This window comes from Carcharhinus amblyrhynchos, chromosome 4, assembly GCF_965287045.1.
Source record: "Carcharhinus amblyrhynchos chromosome 4, sCarAmb.v2.hapA, whole genome shotgun sequence".
NCBI lineage: Eukaryota > Metazoa > Chordata > Chondrichthyes > Carcharhiniformes > Carcharhinidae > Carcharhinus > Carcharhinus amblyrhynchos.
Window position 1 is genome coordinate 8,339,012 of NC_137327.1, and position 25,489 is coordinate 8,364,500.

At 46.0% G+C, this 25,489-nt stretch overlaps 1 protein-coding gene across 1 annotated transcript in view; it reads right to left on the reverse strand.

The window, feature by feature from the left end:
- Positions 1 to 2,409: 2,409 nt before the first annotated feature.
- The window catches only part of adamts18 (ADAM metallopeptidase with thrombospondin type 1 motif, 18), a 250,197-nt gene continuing 227,117 nt past the window's right edge, over positions 2,410 to 25,489 (reverse strand). The window contains exons 19-23 of the mRNA XM_080188061.1: positions 14,852 to 15,056; positions 9,982 to 10,176; positions 7,295 to 7,519; positions 5,028 to 5,172; positions 2,410 to 2,525 (exon numbers count right to left, since the gene is read on the reverse strand). Coding sequence (XP_080044187.1) covers positions 2,410 to 2,525; positions 5,028 to 5,172; positions 7,295 to 7,519; positions 9,982 to 10,176; positions 14,852 to 15,056 — 886 coding nt within the window. The remainder of the gene's footprint in view (positions 2,526 to 5,027; positions 5,173 to 7,294; positions 7,520 to 9,981; positions 10,177 to 14,851; positions 15,057 to 25,489) is intronic.

Sequence of the window (25,489 nt, forward strand, 5' to 3'; positions counted from 1 at the left end):
GAGTAACACCTGACCTTCCACCTAATCCCATCTGCCATCACTTGGCCCACAGCCCTGAATGTTATGACATGCCAACTGCTCATCCCGATATTTTTTAAAGGATGTGAGGCAACCTGCCTCTACCACCCTCCCTGGCAGCACATTCCAGTTTGTCACCCCCCGCTGGGTAAAAAACGTTTTTCCTCATTTTCCCCCCCAAACCCCCTGCCCCTCACCTGGAAACATTACAGGAACTTTAAAAAAGGTTCTTATTCTCTTTGAGCATTTCTATTTATTAGTTATAAAAATAAAGAAGGTGGGTAAAAGTTTGGTGACTATTATTCAGCTTTTCTGGATCATTACAGATGGCTGTGAGGGCAGTGGACCATGAGGCCAAATAATCTGGGTAACCAACAGAAGTGTGCAGTTGTCCAGGCAGGAGACCTTCTCCCTCTGGGGATGGGGGTACAATGGTAATCTCACCATTTTAGTAATCCAGGCCTTGGCTAACGATCTGCGGGCATGGGTTCAAATCCCACCATGGCAGCTGGTGGAATTTAAACTCAGTTAATAAAATTTGGAATTGAAAAACCATTCTCAGTAAAGATGACCACAAAGCTACTGTTGTTATAACATTATCGTTAAAAAGGTCCATCTGGTTCATTAATGTTCCCTTTTGGGAAGGAAATCTGCCATCCTTACCCAGTATGGCCTACTGTGACTCCAAACTCATTGCAATGTGGTTGACTCTTAACTGCCCCCCTGAAAAGCCACTCAGTTTAAGGACAATTAGAGATGGGGAAGAGACGAGGGCCTTGCTAGTGGTGTTCACACCCCAGGGAAGAAACGTCCATTTGATGAAAACTCCAGGTCTGAACATTAAAGCAGACCCTACAGTGTTCATTATGAGGGTGGCCCAAAGATTCAGGCAGGGAGGAGTCACCTAGATGATATTCTGCTGAATAATGCGTATATGTTTTGGGTCTCCCCGCGCATGGGGAGAAACAGCAGGTAGAAAAAAGTTGTACCTAAAATAAAATGGTTTTGAGTAGAGGTCCAACACTCAGAGTAATTGTCAAGACCATCTCTGCGGCATTGCTGTTCCCATGTCACACTACCAAAAGTCAAGGTCCTGAACCTGTGCCAGTATAACAGGGGAAGTCTCACAGCAATCTAACCTGCAAAACAGAGTGGGCAAGAAGTCTGATATCATGAGACAGCACCTACGTATGTTTTGGTCAAGATGATACCCAACTCTCTGTCCAGCACATCATCTGAATCTCCTTTAAAGGTTTGGGGTCCAGGAATGTAAGTGAACAAGTTTCCTACGTTGGATCCTGGATGAAACTCCCACTGCCATGCATTTCCCCATCACTGATACAGGAGTAAGGGTGTGAAATAAGCCTCTTTCAGTGATCCGACAGAGGCGCGATGGGCTGAATGGCCTCCTTCTGTAGCTGTCCCGCTCTATAAATAGCGCAACAATGACCTTATTGAGGAGGATTGAAAAATTGGAAGAATTGCCCATGCACATCATGGGTGATTTTATTCCTTCTCTTTTGCCCCCTCATCTTCTGACAATCATTTCCTTGACCCACATTTTGTCCATTTAAAGAAAAGTATACACACATTGGCGGGTGAAGCTTGTTCCTGCACTGTAAGAAATCAAGATATGTAATGCGGCTGATAACAGCTTGACTGGTTGGCTGAAATTTGTGGCTGGAAATTAGCACCATGAAGGTAATGTCACTGTCGTTATGTTAATGAACACAGTCATTCTCCTTCCATCGGTAAGTGCATTTTCTTGTAAGCTCTCTCTCATAAAGCTTCTTCACTCCATAGACCCTAGCCATAAGATTTGTTATATACACACATACAACAGCAATCAATGGCAGTCCAGAAAAAAAAACTCTAAATACTTCTTTTAAAAAAGAACGGTAATACATCTTTATACATATATATAATATATATACTTATATTCCCAGGTAATCACCAATTCTCAGCCCTGAGGGTGAGTCAATCAGTCCAGCTGGGCATTCAAAATAAAATTGAAAACCCCCGTCAATTAAGGCTGATTTGGATGGTGAACCAATGTCTGTGCAGCACCAGCTGATAAACCGTCCATCTCCGCCAGGCGGGTCCTTCAAGCCACGTGCACCCATCCTGGGGGGGGGGGGTTGGGCAGAAATTGGCCCCTCGAGTCCTCTGCCCAGGGACTAGCACCGAAACCGCCCTGTCGAAGGGTCGCTGAGTCAAGGGTCTGTCCATTCACTGGACCCAGTCAACGCGTGTGGTCAACGTCTCTGCACTGGGACCAATAAATCGGCTTGTGGAGGGGGAGGAGGGAGAAGGGGAGTGAGGGTGGGGATAGGGGAAGGTGGGGGTGGGGGATGCGGTTAAGGAGGAAGATTGAAATCAGTGTGGCGATTGCTATCGGCTGTTCTTGCTGCAGGATTTGCAGCACTGCTTGCCGTAGAACTTGTGGCCACATACACCGTGCTGTGGGACCAGGTGGCACCAGCTGAAGAAGTCGTTGCAGTTGAGATCTTTGAAGAGAACAGAGCAGAAAATGTAAACTCATGGACTGAAAAATGGCACATGGAAATTAACGCAGACAAATGTGAGGTATTGCACTTTGGAAGGACAAACCAAAGTAGAACGTACAGGGTAAATGGTAGGACTCTGAAGAGTGCAGTTGAACAGAGGGATCTGGGAATACAGGTACAAAATTCCCTAAAAGTGACGTCACAGGTGGATAGGGTCATAAAGAGTGCTTTTGGTACACTGGCCTTTATAAATTGGAGTACCGAGCATAGAAGTTGGAGTGTTATGGTAAGGTTATATAAGGCACTGGTGAGGCCGAATTTAGAGTATTGTGTACAGTTTTGGTCACCTAGTTACAGGAAGGATGTAAATAAGGTTGAAAGAGTGCAGAGAAGGTTCACAAGGATGTTGCCAGGACTTGGGAAGCTGAGTTACAGAGAGAGATTGAATAGGTTAAGACTTTATTCCCTGGAGCGTAGAAGAATGAGGGGAGATTTGATAGAGGTGTATAAGATTTTGATGGGTATAGATAGAGTGAATGCAAGCAGGCTTTTTCCACTGAGGCTAGGGGAGAGAAAAAAAACCCAGAGGGCATGGGTTAAGGGTGAAAGAAGAAAAGTTTAAAGGGAATATTAGGAGGAGCTTCTTCACGCAGAGTGGTGGGAGTGTGCAATGAGCTGCTGGATAAATTGGTAAATGCAGGGTCACTTTTAACATTTAAGAAAAACTTGGACAGGTACATGGATGAGAGGGGTGTGGAGGGATATGGTCCAAGTGCGGGTCAGTGGGACTAGGCAGAAAATGGTTTGGCACAGACAAGAAGGGCCAAAAGGCCTGTTTCTGAGCTGTAAATTTTCTATGGTTCTAAGTGTTAAACTTGCAATTAAATTGTGCAACAATTTTGATGTATTTCCTATCCATTTAGAAAGGTGCGACCTGTTTGTTGGGCGAGCCGGTTTCCCATTCATACGTGCACCTGTCACTGATACCTACAGGTTATTTTACGTGGAAGTATCAGAGCAAAGTCTGATCCTGCTTTTCTCCCTAATGTATGCACAATTATTAACAGGGCTTCAATACATGACCAACACTCCAAAGACGTGCGGGTTAGGTTGATTGGCCATGCTAAATTGACCCGATTGTTAGGGGATTAACAGGGTAAATTTGTGGAGTTACGGGAATAGGGCCTGGGTGGGATTGTAGTCAGTGCAAACTCAATGGGCTGAGTGGCCTCCTTCTGCACGGTAGGGAGTCTGTGAACACAGTGCCTGTTCTGGTTGTAATCTTGAACTGTGCTCTTGAAGGACTGACAGGATTCTTAGTTTGACATGTCACAGTATCAATGGCTGTTCCATGGCCATAACCATCTGTATACCAAACTGGAGGCTAGTTGGGTTCTTTGATGGGAGGGTTTTATTGGCTCCTACAAACTATATGCTGTGTGTAGAGGAACCCACTTCCACCAGACATAGATACTCCGGAGGATGTTAACCAGGATTTCAGAACCATTAGGAGTATTGACAGGCAGAGAGATCTAGGTGTCCACCGATCACTGAAAGTGGCAACGCAGGTGGATAAGGTAGTCAAGAAGGCATACAGCATTCTTGCCTTCATTGATTGAGGAATTGAGTATAAAATTTGGCAGGTCATGCTGCAGCTGTTCAGATCCTTAGCTAGGGCTCATTTAGAATACTGTGTACAATTCTGGTTGCCTTACTACCAGAAGGATGTGGATGCTTTGGAGAGGGTACAGAAGAGGTCTAGCAGGAGGTTGCCTGGTCTGTAGGGTATTAGGTATGGGGAGAGGTTGGATAAACTCGATTTGTTCTCACTGGAATGATGGCAAAGAGTGGCGAGTCTTAAACTTCCACACGCCTTCACAATACAGCCCATCATATCAGCTCAATCCCTTTGATTGTAAGTAGAACATGCATTTGTGGAGTGAGAAATTGAGTCTGTCTGTTGTTGCAAGAACAGCATATCATTGCTGAACAGACTTTTGAGCGGCACAGCGACACAGTGATTAGCACTGCTGCCTCACAGCGTCAGGGACCCGGGATTGATTGCCGGCTTGGGTCACTGTCTGCGTGGAGTTTACACCTTCTGCGTGGGTTTCCTCCGGGTGCTCTTGTTTCCTCCCACAGCCCAAAGTTGTGCGGGTTAGGTGGATTGGCTGTGCTAAATTGCCCCTTAGTGTTACGGGGACTAGCTAGGGTAAACGCACGGGGTTATGGGGATAGGGTCTGAGTGGGGTTGTTGTCGGTGCAGACTTGATGGGCCAAATGGCCTTCTTTTGCACTGTAGCAATTCAATGATTCTATATGTATGCGCAATAAATATGATTCCTGGACCTTAGAAAATAGTGTTATCTGGTGTGCTGGGCCAGCTTGTTCACTGAGATTTAGACCTATTTATCTGCTTGATGGGTTGTCTAAAGAGTACAGAGATATTGGGGGAGAAAAGGAATGAGTGTCGGAGGGCCTGGCAATGATAAGCAGCCTTACCTTTCCTGGGTGATGGGCAGAAGCTGGTGTTACAAGCTCTCGATGCTGCTGGTTTTTGATGTGGTGGGCATCCCACTGCAGGTCGACCCTGCCTCAGGCAATGCACTGCACGCATCTGCACACCTCCTCCGCAGGTTACTGTACACTAGAGGAGAAGGGGGAAGCACGTTTATTTAAAAAGGAATCGGACCACACTGAAAATCATGAAAGGAAAGGAAGACTTTCATTTATATAGCGCCCTTCGTGGCCACAGGATGCTCCTTTACAGTAAAGAAGGTAAGTAATTTTGAAACATCTTCCAGCCTCCAGACTATCAGTGACCGGATGTATGACTGAAGATGCACGTGGGGAATCTGTGGATGTCCTGATGCACGGAGCTAGCTGGAAATTGCCTGAGAATTTTCAATTTCCAACGGCCAATTTCCAAGTTCCCTCTGTGAATCTCCAGCTTTGATCTGGAGTCACAGACAGTTCTGTAATAATTACCTGAATAATTACTCAGGAAATGCTGAACAGTTTAACACTGAGACTAATACCCCTCCACCACTCGCAACATAAATAAAAATGGATAAACTCCAGGGGGCAAGAAGACAGCAAGCCAAAATATAACGGCAAGGCATCACAAGGGACAACAAGGGTCAGACATGAGGCAAACGAATAATGACAGAGCAAGAGGAAAAGGGGATCATGTCCTGTCTCTGTCCAATCACAAAAACCTGAATAAATACACAACCAACCACCAGTCAACTCACAGATGCCCACTGACAAGCCCCCAGCACAATCCAACTACCCTCTCCACCTGACCTGACTACACCTCACAATCATCCGACTATGCCTCCAACTGCCTGATAATTCCAACTGCCCTCTTAACTCGACTACCCCCATTGGCCTGACCAAGGGAGGCAGTGGCACCATGTTACTGGGATTAGTGATCCAGAGACTTAGGGCACTCCTCTGGGGCCTAGATTTGAATCCCACTACACGACTGGTGACATTTGAATTCGATAAAATATCTGGATGTAAAAGTCTAATGATGACCATTGTTGATGATCGTAAAAACCAATCTGGTTCATTAAAGTCCTTTAGGGAAGGAAATCCACTGTCCTTATTTGGTCTGGCCTACACATGACTCCAGAGTCACAGCAATGTGGTTGATTCTGAACTGCCTTCTGACATGGCCTAGCAAGCTACACAATTGAAGGACAATTAAGCACCATAGAAAGCATCCTTTCCCCATGTATCACAGCCTGGTCTGGCTCATGCTCTGACCAAGACTGCACGAACATTTAAAGGATTGTGAATGAAGCCCAGTCCACCATGCAAACCAGCCTCCCATCCCTTGACTCCATCTACACTTACTGCTGCCTCAGAAAAGCAGCCAGCAGAATCAGAAACCCGCCTTCTTCCACCAGGAAAAAGACAAAGGGGCAAATTTTCCTGTTTGGTCCGCCACAGGAATCGTAGTGGGTGAGGGACGAACCATGAAAAGGTCCACTGATCTCAGATGGGACTTTCCGGTTTCAGGGCAAGCGAGGCTGGAAAATGCTATCCAAGAAGTCTGAAAACACATCCCACCTGACTCAAGAACAGCTTCTTCCTTGCTGTCATCAGAACTTTGAATAGTCCTGTCATATGTTAAGCAGATCTTTCTCTTCACCCAGCCTGTAACTGCAACACCATCTTCTGGATCCTCTCCTTTCCTTGTCCTCTAGGTACTCTATGAATTGGGGGTGGCAGAGTGGTTAACACTGCTGTCTCACAGCACCAGGGACCCAGGTTTAATTCCTGACTTGGATCACTGCCTGTGGAGTTTGCACATTCGCCCCGTGTCTGTGTGGGCTTCCACGGGCGCTCTGGTTTCCTCCCACAGCCCAAGAATGTGTAGGTTAAGTGAATTGGCCTTGCCAAATTCTCCCTCAGTGTACCCAAATAGGTGCTGGAGTGTGGCGACATAGGGATTTTCACAGTAACTTCATTGCAGTGTTAATGTAAAACTGCCTGTGACTAATAAATAAACTTAATGAGTGGTACACAGCAATGTGGTAACAACCAGATAATCAATGTTAGTTGAGGGGAGAGCTGATGAAGGGTCATCCAGACACAAATGTTGGCTCTATTCTTTCCCCACAGATGCTGTCAGACCTGCTGAGATTTTCCAGCACTTTTGGATTTTGTTTCAGATTCTGGGCATCCACAGTATTTTGCTTTTATGGGAAGAACCTCAATGGCAATCCCGGTGTTCTACACCACGGGCAGAGTCTACCTACCTGTTGCCATGGCGAAGCATACCATGCTGATGCAGCATGTTTGAGGATTTGATCCATGGACGGTTTGGGGCACTCTCCCAGGTTACAGACACGTTCAAGCTCGATGTTTGCTTTGGGCAAGTGACGGCACCTCCTCTGGGGAAACTCAATGTATTTTCCGGACAGGCTTTTCTCACTGCACTTCAGCTCCCTGTTTTGTCGGCCAAGGCCACAGGACACGGAGCACTAAATAGAGCAACAAAAAAGCAAATTACCGCAGAGGCTGTAAACTGAAACAAAAACAAAAAAAGTTGGAAAACTTCAGCAGTTTCTGATAGCATCTGTGGAGAGAGAATAGAGCCAATGTTTTGAGTCTGTTTCGAGCACTGACAAAGGGTCATCCAGACTCGAAACGTTGGCTCTATTCTCTCCCCACAGATACTGTCAGACCTGCTGAGATTTTCCAGCATTTTCTGTTTTGGTAGTGAGAAATAAAACATTAATGCCTTACATTAGAGAAATTGAACTTGGGCTGTTTTCCCTTGAGAGACGTCGGTTGAGGGGGGATCTAATAGAGGTTTATAAGATTATGAAGGGGATAGATAGAGTAAATGGTGGTAAGCTTTTTCCGCTATTAGAAATGGATAGAATGAGGGGTCACGGGCTTAGGGTGAGGGGGGCTAGGTATAAGACAAATATTAGAGGGCAGTTTTTCACGCAAAGGGTAGTGGGGGTGTGGAATGCACTGCCGAGTAAGGTGGTGGAAGCAGGCGCGCTAGGGTTGTTTAAGAGTCACTTAGACAGCCACATGAGCGGGCTACATATAGGGGAATATAGTAGGCCTTACTAAACATTGTAGGCTTGGGAATACGTTTTGCCTCAGGGATGTTAGTCTTTGCCTGTTTAATAATGAATTTTTTTGTCTCCACAGGCATTTAAGTCCAGCAAGGGGCATGCATGCGGCAGGTTGTAGTGGGCTGCTCTTGGACGTTGCTTCGGGAGTTGCCTATTGCTTCATGTCGTTAGTGTGCTTGAACTGGACCATCTCGAGGGCAACATGACAGCTCAGAGACTATCTCTGTTGCTGTGCGGACACATGGATTTGGGTTTGTGTCTGTGGGAGTTTGCACGTTCTCCCCGTGGTTGCGTGGGTTTCCTCCGGGTGCTCCGGTTTCCTCCCACATCCCCAAAGATGTGCTTTTAGGCTGATTGATTGGGTACTAAATTGTCCCTAAATTGGACCTCCCTGATCCTCGCACATTAGGCGTAGGCTAAAATCACGAATAGGTCACTGAGACAGTGGGACGGCGGCGCGGGCTCGTTGGGCCGAAGGGCCTGTTTCCCGTGCTGTGTTGTTCTTTGTTCTTAAATTACTACAATGAGGTTTTATAAAGATTGCAAAGTTGTTAGAGAGGACAAAAAAATTTTGTTCCCATCTCCAGGATGGCTTCTCATTTCTTAACAGGCCGTGCCTGACCTTGTTGAAGCAAGAACACACAGACTTTACAGAGGGAGGCCATTTGGCCCATCGAGCTGCGTCGACAGCAATTCCACTCAGACCCTACCCCCGTAATCCCACATATTTACCTTTCTAATCTCCAGAAACTAAGGGGCAATTTAGCAAGGCCAATCCACCTAATCTTCACGTCTTTGGACTGTGGGAGGAAACCAACGCAGGCACGGGGAGAACATTCAAACTCCACATAGTCACCCAGGGCCAGAATCGAACCTAGGTTCCCGGTGCTGGGAGACAGCAGTGCTAACCGCTGTGCAAGAACACGCAAACAGTGCTGTCCGCTCATTTCCATGACTGCACTCAAGCCCCGTGGAGGAGATTGAGTTCTGCATCACATGACAGAGCACAATGGCACACTACATGCCAATGGGATGTGACAGAGCCACTACTGGGCTGTGATGCACACACCACACACTAACAAATAACAAGATGCTTCACTGTGCTCCCCATAGAGGAATAGAAATAATATGAGGTAGATAGAACATTAAGTAGGGAGGTCTTGCTGCAAACTGTACAGGGCACTGGTGAGGCCGCAGCTGGAGTACTGTGTGCAGTTTTGGTCGCCGCACTTGCGCAAGGATATATTGGCCTTGGAGGGAGTGCAGAGGAGGTTCACTAGGCTGACACCGGAGATGAGGGGGTTGGACTATGAAGAGAGACTAAATAGACTGGGTCTGTACTCGTTAGAGTTTAGAAGGATGAGGGGGGATCTTATCGAGACGTGTAAGATAATGAAGGGGATGGACAGGGTAGAGGTAGAGAGATTCTTCCCGCTTAGAAAGAATAGCAGCCTCAAGATAAGGGGGGGGGACAGTTTTGATCAGAGTTGAGGAAGAACTTCTTTACTCAAAGGGTGGTGAATCTCTGGAATTCTCTGCCCGTTGAAGTGGTGGAGGCTACCTCGCTAAATATATTTAAGTCACAGGTTGATAGGTTTCTGATAGACAAGGGTATTAAGGGTTATGGGGAGAGGGCGGGAAAGTGGAACTGAGCCACTTTAGATCAGCCATGATCTTATTGAAAGGCAGGGCAGGCTTGAAGAGCTAGATGGCCTACTCCTGCTCCCATTTCTTATGTTCTTATGTCCTCCACTGTAAAAAAAAACAAACAGACTCAAAGGATGGGATTTTCTGGCCGTGTTTGCCCACACTATCGTGCAGCGTCTGCTCATCTCGTGAATTATTTTCAGTACCTCAGTCCAGGACGACGTGATCCACCGCAGTCTGTCGTTCTTCGGGCAGCGCCGGACCACACAGATCTCCTGGTTCTTTGGCTTCACTTCCTGGTTGCACAGGCCCTCTGGTATGGCATGAGGCTTTGACGAGGGGTTTGTGCTTCTGCAGTAGACAACACGTTTCCTCATTCCCCTGCCGCATGTTTTGGAACACTGGAAACAGATGATGACAGCTGGGTGTTAATTTGACTTTGGGTGGGAGGGGGGATTGTGGGACGGTGGTGGAGGGGGTGGGGGGGTGGGAGCAAGGGGGGAGGAACACATGGGTCTACATGTAAATAATAGTCCATTATTTTTCTTGGAAAACCCTCAGAAATGGTGCCTGCTGTGGTTCAGGGATTAACATTTAGGAGAGGTGATAGACGAGTGGTATTATAGCTAGACTATTAATCCAGAAACTCAGTTCATGTTCTGGGGACCTGGGTTCGAATCCCGCCATTGCAGCTGGTGGGATTTGAATTCAATACAAGATATCTGGAATTAAGAATCTACTGATGGTCCTGAAACCATTGTCCATTGTTGGAAAAATCACTAATGTTTTTTAGGGAAGGAAATCTGCTGTCTTTACTGGGTCTGGCCTACATGTGACTCCAGAGCCACAGCAATGTGGTTGACTTTCGATTGCCCTCGGGCAACTGGGGATGGGCAATAAATGCTGGCCAGCCAGCGGTGCCCATGTCCCATGAATGAATAAACAACATCAGACCCTCAGATCAGGAGGCCCTGGATTCACAACTCACTTCAAAACAGCAATGGTCACTCATGCTGACCATTCAACACGGCACTGACGAAATGCTGCACTGCTAAAAGTCTTGATGTTCATGTGAGGCCTTAAATTGAGGCCCCAACTGCCCTCCTAACTGGATGCAGTTAGATCCTGTGTCATTGCTTTGAAGAGTAGGCAATCTGTCTCCTGTGTCTTGATCAATATTTATCCCTTAACCCAACATCACTGGATCAGATTATCTAATTGGCTACTGCTTCCCACTTTACAAACTTTCAAAGCATGCCATTGGCTGTAAGGTCCTACTTTAGGATGTCCTGAGGTGATGATGGATAAGTCTTTCTTTTGTGTTGGGCCAAAACTGTTAAGCAAGACAGCAGGGGAATTCCACACCCTTCTTTGAAATGCAACTGAGGGTGCAGAGTGTAGTGTAGGGTGTAGAGAAAGATCACCTAAATATAAGGTTAAGAGATTGAAATACAGTATTGTTGGAGAATTTAAAAGGATTAGAGTTTCAAAAGAATAGAACAAGGGGAAAAGATAGATTCAGAGGGTGTGCCGAGCACAGCTCGCAAGAAGTCGCCACGCTGTGGTGCCATTTGAATCTTTGGCATTCTGAGAATTGCCCCACACGTGACATCTTCTCTATGTCCACAGTATGAAATCTGTTTGTGTTAAAGAGTTACCACCTTCCCTTTTCCTTTCTTGAGGAAAAGAGCACCAGCTTGTTCAGCTTTTTTTGATAGTTGCATCCTCTCCAGTCTGGTATAATTCCCATAAAACATTTCTTTTTGTACCCGTTCCAGTCCCTTGATATCCTTTTTTTCTCATAATATGGACACCAGAACTGCTCACAGCGTTCCAAGTGAATAAAATATCCGCAAACAGATCATTTTCAATTGCTGTTCAAATAAATCCTGGTGCAGGCATATTATTTCCTGATGAATGAAGCAGATCAGGATTCACCGGCAGTGAAGTCACCATCACTGAAATGTGATCTCCCTCGAGTCGGCCTGTGCGTCTCTGGAGGGGGGGGAGGCATTGTGCGGGGTTGGGGTTGTGGGGAGGTAAGTGGCGGGGGGTAGGTGGTCAGTTGCACGTCGCAGCACACTGACATTTCACCAGACCAGCGCAGATGTGCTGGTTCCTTCTGCAGATGTCACCAGGACAACAAATGAAATCCTGAACATGACCTTTGGAGGGCAGCAAAATAATGCGATCGAACAATAAAGCACTTGGAGGAAAAGTTGAAAAGCTAAAGTTAATTTCTTTACTAGTCAGAAGTAGGCTTACTTTAACACTGCAATGAAGTTACTGTGAAAATCCCCCTACTCGCCAAACTCCGGTGCCTGTTCAGGTTACACCAAGGGAGAGTTTAGCATGGCCAATGCATTTAACCAGCACGTCTTTCGGACTGTGGAAGGAAACCGGAGCACCCAAAGGAAACCCAGGCAGACACGGGGAAGAATGTGCAGGCTCCACACAGACAGTTACTCAAAACAGGAATTGAACCCAGATCCCTGGCGCTGTGGGGTAGCAGTGCTAACCACTGTGCCACTATGGGTTCAAGTCCCACTCCAGGACTTGAGCACAACGATCAAGGCTGACACTCCAGTGTAGTACTGATGGGGCACTGAGGGAGGATTTAGCATGGCCAATGTACCTAACCAGCACACCCAAGAGTTACCTTCAGCCCTGTCCAAAGTTCTCATCGGAAATGAGTTTCGAGATTTTGGATCATATCCAGTAAAACTCTTCTATTACAGGTGACTATCTGTGCGGAAAGGAATTTTCATGGTGGATCTTACTGGAGATCCTCAAATTTCTATCAACTAATTTTGCCGGGAATACTTCATTAAGCACTTTATTATTCTGCAGCTGGTTTAGATGGATGCACTCAACACCATGCACATATTTATAGAATAAAGTAGCTGAATATGCAAATTCTATTCCGATCATGATGTGGAGATGCCGGCATTGGACTGGGGTTGGCACAGCAAAAAGTCTCATAACACCAGGTTAAAGTCCAACAGGTTTATTTGGAATCATGAGCTTTCGGAGCATTGCTCCTTCATCAGGGTGAGTGGTGATGGGCCGAATGGCCTCCTTCTGCATTGTAGGGATTCTATGACTCTGTGATGACCATATTGTGGCTTATTGGGTCCTGGTGTGTGTGAATTGGCATTTTTTACAACAGTGACTACACTTCACAAGCACTTCATTGGCTGTAAAGTACTTTGGGCCAACCAGACATCATGAAAGATGCTATACAAATGCAAGTCTTTCTTGTTCCACTGCTTATCTAAAGAGTTCCTCCTGCATTGCTGCAGAAAGGCAACTGCATAAGTATGATATAAAAACCATTGGTTAATATGATGTGTGTGGACACATCACTAAGCATTAAAAAGGCTGATGCAATTTTCATATCATTTTTCGCCCAGCTAGTTCTGATTAAGCAGACATTCATTGAACAGTTTGAAGTCCTAGAGAACCCTTTCGAGAATGTTTCCATCCATTTCTGACTCGTAGTCATAAATTATGTTGCTGTGCAAATAAAACTTCTGCTCCATTTGATACAGCGTGTACACTTGCTTTGATCCAAGGTTTTAATTGTGACCACTGGATGATGCCTACAAATGCATGATTTTTAAATAGAATCTTATATCATGGGAGGCCATTTAGTCCATCATGCCTGTGCCAGCTCTTTCAAAATCTCTCTCTCTCTCTGTGAATCTTTCCGGCGGCACGGTGGCACAATGGTTAGCACTGCTGCTTCACAGCGCCAGGGACCCAGGTTCGATTCCTGGCTTGGGTCACTGTCAGTGAAGGATCTTGCACATTCTCCCCATGTCTGCGTGGGTTTCCTCTAGGTGCTCTGGTTTTCTCCAAAGATGTGCAGGTCAGGTTGATTGGCCATGCTAAATAGCCCCTTAATGTCAAGAAGACTAGCTAGGGTAAATGCACAAGATTAGGGGGATAGGACTTGATGGGACTGTGAACAGTGCAGGCTTGATGGGCCAAATGGCCTCTTTCTGCACTGCAGGATACTGTAATTCTAACTGATGAGGCATAGATCAGATGTCTGTTTCTGGACCTAATTATTCCTGGAACAGATTACTAGGGGCTTATAGCTCGAGGGGACAGTACACTACATCAAGGAAAGCCACATACATGCACACAAACTAAGGGAGAATTTAGCATTGGCAATCCATCTAACCTGCACATTTTTGGACTGTAGGAGGAAACTGAAGTACCTGATAAAAGCCCACGCAGACATGGGGAGAATGTGCAGACTCCGCACAGTTACCAGAATCAAACCCAGGTCCATGGAGTTGTGAGACAGCAGTGCTAACCATCATGCCACCGTGCCGCCAGTGGTTCTTTCAACATGTTATCCAATTAACCCAACTCTCTTGCTCTTTCCCCCCCAGACCTTCAATCTTCTCCCCTTCAAATTTAAAAGGTGACTTCCCCACTAACTTTTGGCCAGGTTTCCATGAAAAAGCCTTCCATTAAAATGGAAATGTAAACATGTCTCGCTGATATTACTGGTCTCTTCCAAGTGGATGTGCAGCAAGACAGTTGGTGTCATCAAGTATTTTAAAATTCATTCATGGGACGTGGGCGTTGCTGGCTGGCCAGCATTTGTTGTCCATCCCTGGACACCTGAGGACAGTTTGAGAGTCAACCACATTGCTGTGGCTCTGGAGTCACATGTAGGCCAGATCAGGTAAGGACGGCAGTTTTTCTTCCCTAAAGCGCATTAGTGAACTAGATGGGTTTTTCAACAATCGACAATGGTTTAATGGTCACCAGAAGATTCTTAATTCCAGATTTGTTTTGTTGAATTCAAATTCCATCAGCGGCTGTGGCAGGATTCGAACCCGGGTCCCCAGGACATCAGCTGAGTTTCTGGATTAATAGTCCAACAATAATACAACCAGGCATGCACAGATAGGTAGTTCCGACAATAAGTGTGAATTTGTAATGGAAATACGGAAATAAGGAGAGCGTGCCCAAATTGAAATTGGGTACAGTGCACCCTGGCCCACTCGGTCCTCACCTCTGCGTCTGAGGCCAAAGATAGCTCTGAGTACCGCTTACCTGTGTCCACGCCCCAGTACTCCACTCGGGTGGGCAGTCCTGGATGTTGCAGGGCTGCACCTGGGCTGGGGCCAGCGGGGGACACATGGAGCGCGGCACTGCTTCATCCCGCTGGAAAGCTGCCTTGCGGAAGCACTGGATTTGCCGGCTCTGCTTCCCCCCTCCGCAAGACTTGCTGCAATCATTCCACTTGCCTGTAGACCAACTGCAGAAAAAGGGGAAGAAGAAATGTACAGTTCAGAGGAGGACTGGCAGAGGATGAAGAGCGAGACAAATGGGGTGAATCTCAAAAGTGTCACTGCATCCAGAAATGTGAGCCAAATATCTGTTTTCAGCCTGGGGTCCTTTATTCTCCCCGTGAGAATCAGATGTAACTCTCTAATGGGACAAAGGCGGTGGTTTGGCATCAGGGTGATGAAGTAGAGATAGATAATGGGCTGGGTTTTCTGGGGCTCTGTGGTCCCCACCACCGTAGCTTCAGAGTGGATGGCAACCACCCCCTGTCATCCCCCCAATGATGGGGGTGGGCAACAGCAAGTGTTGGTCTGCTGAAAACTGACCTCCTATCGTCAGGGCAAACCTCAAGCTGCTGGCTGCTTCCATTGTCCAAAGTGTCAGGCTGGGGAGGGAGTCACTGCTGGGACCACAGTCACATCCCGGGGGACAGCAGCCCGGTCTCAGAGGAAGGATCCGGAGACGGGGTTGAAGGGTGCAGGAGGTGGGGGTTTAGTTTGGAAGACGTGGGGTTGGGGGAAATGTGAGATGGGGGCACAAAGGGGGAAGCGTGGCCCTGAAGAGGGTTCCTCTGATGGGTTCATGGCAAACTAAGAGCTAGTAACTTGCCCCCTCCTCTCCCCCATCCGCTCCCCCACCTTTCTGACACCAACCCACATCCGTAAAAGTGCATAAATCACGGGGGAGATAGATAGGGTCGATAGGAAGGAATTTCTCCCCTTAGTTGAGGGATCAATAACGGAGGGGCATAGAATTAAAGGGCAGGAGATTTAGGGGGGATTTGAGGAAAAGCCTTTTCACCCAGAGATGGTGGGAATCTGGAACTCACTGCCTGAAAGGGTGGTAGAGACGTGGACCCTCACAACATATAGAATCATAGAACCCTACAGTGCAGAAAGAGGCCCTTCGGCCCATCGAGTCTGCACCAAACACAATCCCACCCAGGCCCTACCCCCATATCATACCCACTAATCCCTCTAACCTACACACCCCTGGATACTAAGGGGCAATTTCTTAGATGGCCAATCAACCTAACCCGCACATCTTTGGACTGTGGGAGGAAACCGGAGCACCCGGAGGAAAGCCCACACAGACACAAGGAGAATGTGCAAACTCCACACAGACAGTTACCCAAGCCAGGAATCGAACCCAGGACCCTGGAGCTGTGAAGCAGCAGCGCTAACCCACTGTGCTACCGTACCAAGCAGTGAGGTGAACACTTGAAACATCATAGCATACAAGTCTATGGACTAAGTGTCAGAAAATGGGATCAGAACTGATAGGTGCTTGATGGCTGGTGCAGACACAATGGGCTGAAGGGCCTCTTTTTGAGCTGTATGACTTTGTGTGCTTGACACAGGCCTCCCCCTGCTGGTAAAACACACTGGTGATGGGATGAGGCCTCTCTGTGGCTTTGTGCTGGCCATTTAAGGGCCTCAATAAGCTCAAGGGCACGTAGAGAGGCAGCCTGATGACTCCACTGCCCCAATGTCAGACAAGCTGGGGGCAGGTGATAAGCGACGGGGAGGCCAAATGCTAGATTTTGTGAACCTTGTCCACCTTCAAACCCTCTGGCAGGCAAGTGTAAAATCCAGCCCATTAAACATCAAACACTGCATTTATATAGCACCTTTCACAAGCTCAGGCTCTCCCAAAGCGCCTATGAAATCCTTTTGGAGTGTCATCACCCTTGTAAAGCAGAAAAAAAATTGACAGCTCACGGCAAGGTTCCAGGAAGAACAATGAGCTAATCACCAGGTTCCCTGGTGGCTGAGAGATAAATATTGACCAGGATACCAGGAAGAGCTCACCTCCTCTTCTTTGAAATCGTGCCGTGGGAACGTGGGCAGAGTTCTAAAGAATCATGATTCAAAGCGAAGGTTTCATAAGGACAGCTGGGAGTCTGATGTAATTAAAACACAACATGCTATCCCACTGAAAAGTTAATCAGAGGTGTGTCTCTTTTGATGCCTGAACGTCAATTACTGTTCAGTAGGCGCAGGTCAATGGGAGTTGAATTGTTCGTTGGTGGTCTCAAGTGGGAGGTTTCCTCCATTTTGCTGAAGATTTACACTTTCTGTAATGATTCTATGATTTGTAACAGAGGAACTCAGTTTCTCAGCCACTCCGATCAAGGACAATTCTGCTCGCCTACAGCCAGTGCAAATATAGAGAGCGCAAAAACAACTTGTGCCTCACAGAATTCCCTACAGTGCAGAAGGAGGTCATTCGGCCCATTGAGTCTGCAGCAACCACGATCCTACCCAGGCCCTATTCTCGTAAACCCCACACATTTACTGCTAATTTCCCTGACACTACGGTCAATTTAGCCTGGCCAATTCACCAAACCCACACATCTTCGGAGTGTGGGAGGAAACAGGAGCACCCGGAGGAAAGCCAAGTACCACGAGGAGAATGTGCAAACTCCACACAGACAGTATCCCGAGGCCGGGATTGAACCTGGGTCCCTGGCGCTGTGAGGCAGCAGTACTAACCACTGTGCCACCATGCCGCCCATACTTATGTAGCACCTCCCATGTTCCAAGGTGCACTACAAGGGCAATTAGCAACAACTTATATTTATACAGCACTTTGAACATTGGAAAAAGTCTCAAAACACTTTGCAGGAATATTATTCAGCAAAATCTGACACCAAGCCTCACAAAAGGAGATGTTGGGTGGGATTTTACAGCCTCACTCAGGCGAGACCGGAAATTCCCGTTTGAGGTCAACGGAGATTTCTGTTGTTGGACCCCTGCCCGCTCCGATTCTGGGTGGGCGAGGTGGTAGAGTTTCGCCGTTGGATGAGATTGTCTGGCTTCCCCTCAGCGTTTCTCTTGGTGGTGGGAGGTGGTGTGTCGTTCGCTGGCGATAAAGGGTCATCTGGACTCGCAACGTCAGCTCTTTCCTCTCCTCACAGATGCTGCCAGACCTGCTGTGATTTTCCAGCATTTTCTCTTTTGGCTTCAGATTCCAGCATGCGCAGTAATTTGCTTTTATTTTATAATTTAAAGAGAGAGAGAATCAGGTAAGGAGGTGGAGAGATTAAAGGAGGGGTGCTCTCGAGCTTAATGCCATCGTAACTGAAGGCATGACTACCAAAATCAGGAATTCTCAAGAAGCCAGAGCTGGAGGGGCACAGATAACTTGGAGGTTTGTGAGGATGTAGAAGATTACAGAGATCAGAAGGAGAACTTCTGCTTCAGTTGAGCAAGCATCTCAGATGAGTATCCATACTCCAGCAGCATTTATATCAGATCTTTCGGTATCTTTGCAGGGTGGATGTGGAAAGAATGTTTCCTTTTGTGGGAGAATCTAAAACTAGGGGTCATTGTTTAAAAATAAGGGGTCCCTCATTTAAGATAGAAACGAATCTCTAGCATTGTATTCTTCAACTGACTCAAGGACAGCTTCTTCCCTGCTGCCATCAGACATTTGAATGAATCTTGTATTAAGTTGCTCTTTCTCAACACCCTAGCAATGACTGTGATCTGGCATTCTGTACATTCTCCTTTCCTTCTCCCCTATGTACTCCATGAATGGTATACTTTGTCTGTTTAGTGCGCATGAAACAATACTTCTCACTTTTTACCTATACATGTGACAATAATAAATCAAATCAAATCAAAAAAAAAGTGATAGAAACAGAATCCAAACATTTTTAACATCCAACAGGTTTGCTTGGAATCACGAGCTTTCGGAGCGCTGCTCCTTCGATGAAGGAGCAGCGCTCCAAAAGCTTGTGATTCCAAATAAACCTGTTGGACTTTAACCTGATATTGTGAGACTTCTTACTCTGCCCACCCCTGTCCAATGCTAGCATCTCCACATCATGAACATTTTTAAGGCAGAGGTAGATAGGTTCTTGATATGCAAGAGGGTGAAAGGTTATCAGGTTTGGTGGGAATGTGAAGTTGAGATTGTAATCAGATCAGTCATGATCTAAATGAGTGGCCAAGTAGGCTCAAGGGGCAGAGTGACCTCCTCCTGCTCCTAATTTGGATGCTTGTTCAAGGTTAGCCCTAGTTAAACCAGACATTGGGTGGTAATCCTGGTTATGAAAATCTTATAAATGAAGGGATTTGAAAATAAGAATGGGAATTTTAAATTTGAGACGCTGCCAGACCAGGAGCCAGTGTAGGTCAGCAAACACAGGACTAATGGATGAATGGAAATTGATGCGAATTGGAATATGCACAGCAGAGCAAACCGGTACGATGTGGGAGGCTGGCCAGGGATGTGTTACTATTGTCAAGTCTGAAGATCAAAGTTTAAAAGTTTATTAATTGGTGTCACAAGTATGCCTACATTAACACTGCAAAGAAGTTACGATGAAAATCCTACGATGAAAGTCGTTACACTTCAGTGCGTGTTTGAGGGAAGATTTAGCACAGTCAATTTACCCAACCAGCACATCTTTTCAAACTGTGGGAGGAAACCCACGCAGACACGGGGAGAACGTGCAAACTCCGCACAGGCAGTGCGTGAAACCGGGATTCAAACCAGGTTCCTGGTGCTGTGAGGCAGCATTGTGCCACCGTGCTGCCCTGATGATCAGAGTATGGATTAAACTTTCAGCAGAAATCATAGAAAGCCTACAATACAGAAAGAGGCCATTCGGCCCATCGAGTCTGCACTGACCACAATTCCACCCAGACCCTACCCCCCATATCCTTACATATTTTACCCACTAATCCCTCTAACCGATGCATCTCAGGACACTAAGGGGCAATTGTAGCCTGGCCAATCAACCTAACCCACACATTTTTGGACTGTGGGAGGAAACCAGAGCACCCGGAGGAAATCCATGCAGACACAGGGAGAACGTGCAAACTCCACACAGACAGTGACCCAAGCTGGGAATCGAACCCAGGTCTCTGGAGCTATGAGGCAGCAGTGCTAACCGCTGTGCTACCATGACGTAGTGAGGCCATGACAGAGCCAGGCAATATTACAGGACTGGTAACTCTTGGTCTTCATGACAGCGCGGTTACGCAGTGAGAAGCTGGGGTTACGTACAAATACCAAAGCTGCGAAGTCCGGTTCCCCCTCAATTCAAACCTGACAATAGACAATGCCACCAGTACTTGCAGTTGAAAGGAAATGGAAGAGGGCAGAATGATACAAAAGCACACACGTGTAAGATCAGTGTTACTTGTTTAACCATTAAAGATGAGTTGAAGGCGAGACTTTCGCTTCAAGTATTTCTCAGATTGGAAAGAAACAAACTGCAGTCAGGTGATGCAGCCATGGGGTGATTTATCCTGCTCGTGTCCACGGCTAACGTGCCTGATCGCTGGTGCCAATGCGAAAATCTTTCTGCACGGATGCAACTTTTAGTTTGAGCAAACGGGACACTTCATTTCTCTTTCAGCGCCACACAAAAGAGGCGGAGGCTGGAACAACACAGTCGCTTGGACAGCAAAACCATGGCAAATTAGTACTTGGTCGACACAATGGGTCCTGCTGGCAGGAACTAGGGAGGGCTGGACGGATATGTCACATTGAATTGGAAGACCCAGGAGATCAAAGTTTAGCACAGATAAAGAGAGAGGGGGTGAGGGGTTAAAATGCGATGGAGGCAGTTAGAGAGAACAAGGACACTGACCCTTCAGGTACTTTTCAAACAAACATTGAATATTCCCCGCGATTGCAAAATGCGCAGAATGAATTTGTCTGGAGGAAAACTGTTGCCTTTTTCCTCTTTTAACTTCAATTTCCAGTGCTCCTGAGCCAGCCAGGATTGTGAGCACATTCCCAGCAGGACAAACACTGAGATGGGATGGGGTGGAGAAGGAGGTTATTGATGGGAGTTATTTGCACTTTTATCCACCCGCTTTATTCTTCCAACTTGTTTCATTTCCCTCTCATAGTAGAATCACCATAGGATCCCTACAGGGCAGAAGGAAGTCATTTGGCCCATCAAGTCTGCACCAACCACAATCCAACCCAGACCCTATTCCCGTAACCCCACAGATATGCCCTATTAATAATCCCCCTGACACTAGGGTTAATTTAGCATGGCCAATCGACCTAACCCCCACATCTCTGGACTGCGGGAGGAAACTGGAGCTCCAGGAGGAAATCCATGCAGGAGAACGTGCAATCTCCACACAGACAGTGACCCGAGGCTGGTATTGAACCTGTGTCCCTGGCGCTGTGAGGCAGCAGTGCTAATCACTGTGCCCCCCTCTCCTGCTGTGTATTTTAATGGACGTGACATTTTCATCCAATCTAACATTTAAAGAAACGCATTTTGGACTTGATCTCTTTTCCTTTCCTTCCCGAGTGCCAGTGTGCATTTGTTGGTGAAAGCAAAACTTCTCAGATTCCTTTGTCCCCAGTCTGACTGCACCCAAATTATTGGGAATTTCTCTTTGTTCTTTCTATCCCTTCCCCATTTGGGAATTCACTAACAGATCTGTCAACGGTTAGTTGGTAGGTTTTCTCTTCTATTAATTAATTGAAAAGTCCCCAGTAGATTGAGTCAGTGTCTCATTACATCTTTAGCTAATTGATAAGGGTACGATTGCTTTATTTCGCCTACGTTCAATGACGTTTGGTATTATTCATCGTTGCCTGAAGGTTATATCTCTGTTGAGTTAAAACAGTTTAAAGGGGTAATTTGAGATTCCAGTAGCTAGATCATGCACAGCTAAATTAAATCAAGTTTAAATTTATTAAAGCACCTCTTCCTACACATGCACAGCGCTGACATGTGAGAAAAAAGCTGGCTTGAATTTTCCAGACGCTCATGCCAGCGGGATTCACTGTCACGCCAGCCGTGGACTCCCTGCTGCGAGTTTCCCGGTGATGTGGGGTTGTCCCAGTGGGAATTCTCATCGAAAGTGGACCACCAGTTAATGCCTCCCACCACTGAGAAAAACGCTGAGGGGATGAATATCAGAGAATCTCGCCCACTATTCCTGCAATGATATTTGGATTACACTGCCTGGCAGGGTGGTGGTGGGTGCAGATTCAATAGCCTTCAAAAGGGAACTGGATAAATACTTGAAGAAAAACTATAAGAGATACAGGAGAAGGAGTGGGGGAGAGGCACAAATTGAATTGCTCTTCGAAAGAGATGGTGTAGACTCAATGGGCTGAATAGTTTCCTTCTGTCCTGTACTGATTACAAGCAGAGGCTGAATAGACTGGGACTTTTTTCTCTGGAGCGTAGAAGGTTTAGGGTTAATCTTATAGAACAATAAAATAATGAGGGGCATAGATCAGCTAGATGGTCAACATCTTTCCCAAAGGTAGGGGAGTTTAAAACTAGAGGTTTAAGGTGAAAGGGGAGAGATACAAAAGAGTCCAGAGGGGCAGTTTTTTCACACAGAGGGTGGTGAGTGCCTGGAACAAGCTGCCAGAGGTAGTAGTAGAGGCAGGTACAATTTTGTCTTTTACAAAGCATTTAGACAGTTACATGGGTCAGATGGGTTTTGAGGGGTATGGGTAAAATACAGGTAATTGAGACTAGCATATTGGTCGAAAAAAGGGCATCATGGGCAAGTTGGGCCGAAGGGCCTGTTTCCATGCTGTAAACCTCTATAACTCTATCACTCAATGAACCAAACTACATGTTCTGACCTGCGGTTCCACCAACAACCAGATTTCATCCCTATCCAAAGACCACCAGGGCTCAGGATCCTGGACCCATGGCTTCCAAATCCCTGAACTCTGGTATTCCTGCTCCCAAACCTTGGGAACAAGCCCCTCAACTCTCCCAAACCTCAATTCCACTGGCAATCAAGAATGTCCTCTGTGCAGCAAAACCTCAACCGTTTGACTATAATCCTGCCAGGATCAGCTACCCCAGCTCAAGCTAAACACCAGGATCTCCATCTCCAGTTTTACCAAAGGTCAAATACTCCCAATGATGACAGCACCCTATGCTTTTTTTTCTCTCAATCTCAGTGTTCCAGCAACTTTCATTGAATCCATTTCCTGCACATTTTGTGCTTTTGAAATATTGTGTGTGAAGTTGAGTTTGTGAAAATGCAAAAGAATTGTAAAAAAAAATTCTAGAGGGAAAAACAGTGCTTGGTCTCTTTAAAAGCTGGTTTTGTGTTGAATGCTGGAATGTTTAAAATGCACATATACAGAGTACACTGATGGCAACATTTGTTGCAGAGAACAAAACATCAGGTTGGTAACAGACTTTGCAGGTTTTTGCATTCTGACAGCCTATCAATTTAAAGAGGAGATTCAGCTATCAGAAACCTATCAAATTTGAATTTTGCTTTTGCTGTCATCATCAAACCAATCCTTATGTAGAAATTTGATAGGTCATCTGAGTTCTAAAAAGAACTCAACTGCCTGCCAGCAGTTCAACTGAGAGCCAGCCAGAACAGAAGAACATTACTAGAGCCGCTCTCCACTCTGCCAGCTAAAGAACTATCTCTGAAGAGAAGTCTCCACCTATCTAACAAAAACGTATCAAATCAGAAAAATCAGACAGAGAAATCAACAGAAAAACACTAAATGCCTCTGAAAGTCGTCAGGACTGGTTGCATATTTTCTTTGAGAGTGATTAAAATTCTGTTAATACTGTTTTGGTAATGAATAGTCCTTGTATTTATTTGAACAGCATACTTCAATTAATATGTTATTTATTTAGTTAAAGTTTTGGTTGGTTAAACAAAATAGCTTGTTAATTATTCACTTGAAGCAAGTGTCAGGTCTTTATGTTAATGAACCTCTAAACATTAATGTAGAACATCTTTCCAAAACCTTTTACCAGATTATGAAGCGAGGTAAAGGGGATTGACCTCTGCGTCGTAACAGTTGAGAGATTACATTTGAGAAGAAAAGTGATGGGTTGGACAGTAATAGTCAAATTGCAGTTAGATAGCAATTTGATCCCAATGAATTGGTAATTCCAGCTGACTATGTAATAAAAATCCACATTGGTATTCAATTATTGAACGTGAGTAATCCTGATATTAATACATTGGTCATTGCATGAAATAACACACTGAAGAACATTGCATCCCCCTACTCAAAGTAACGCTGCTACAACATCAGGGAGCTGATGAAGGAGCAGTGCTCTGAAAGCTCGTGATTCCAAATAAACCTGTGGGACTTTACCCTAGTGTTGTGAGGCTTCTTACTATTTACCACCACTTGCTCCATTGCCTACTATGCCTTGGCAATTTAAGTGCTTATCCAGATGCTTCTTAAATGTTTCGGGAGCACCTGCCTCCACCATCCTCTCAGGCAACACCTTTCATATTCCCATCACCCTCTGGGTGGAAAGATTTTTCCTCAGATCCCTTCTAAACCACTTACTCCTCACCTTAACCCTATGCCCTCTAGTCTTAGATGCCTCTGCCATGGGGAAAAGATTCTTACAATCTACCTTATCTGCGCCTCTTATTTTGTATAGCTCTATGAGATTCCCTTTCAGTCTGAAAGATATACTGTTTAGGTGCACTGACCTGAACAGGTGCTGGAGTGTGGCGATTAGGGGGATTTCACAATAACTTCATTGCAGTGTAAATGTGAGCCTTACTTGTGACTGATAAATAAACTACTTCTTTCTGCCCCAGAGAAAACAAACCCAGACTATCCAGTCTCTCCTCATAGCTGAAATTTTCCATCCCAGGCAACACTCTGGTGAGGCTGCTCAGCACTTTCTCCAGTGCTTCAGATAGTGTGGAGACCAGAACCGCACACAGGACTCCATCTGTGCCCTAACCAATGTTTTATAAAGTTGTAACAAGACCCCCATGCTTGTATATTCTATGCCCCTGCCAATGAAGGCAAGATACCTCTACGCCTTCTTTACCACACTATCTACCTGGACTGCCACCTACAGGGATCTATGGACATCTAACATCTAGGTGTAATTCATGTTATCACTTTTCCATTATAAATACCTACATTTAAGTCTAACATGGAAATCACTTGAACAAAGCTATTTTCTTGTAACTGCATCCTCTTTTAGGGGATTGAGGGTAGGAAAGAGTATTAAAGAGCTTGGCTGGTTCCCACAGCCCTACTTTCTCAACAGATTACTGGATTGTTGGTCGAACTCCTTATTCACCAAGACTGTGAGGGCAACTTCACCATAGATGCAGGGAGGATGTTCCCGATGGTGGGTATGTGCAGAATTAGGGGTCACAGTCTGAGGATTCAGGGTAGACTTTTTAGGACGGAGATGAGGACACATTTATTCGCACAAAGAGTGGTGAGCTGGAGGAATTCATTACCACAGGAAGTAGTTGGTGCCAAAACATTAAATGTATTCAAGAGGCAGCTGGATATAGCAGTTGGGATGAATGGGATCACAGGTCATGGGGAGAAAGCAGGATTAGGCTATTGAGTTGAATGATCAGCCATGATCGTGATGAATGGTGGACCAGGCTCGAAGGGCCAAATGGCCTCCTCTTGCTCTTGTCT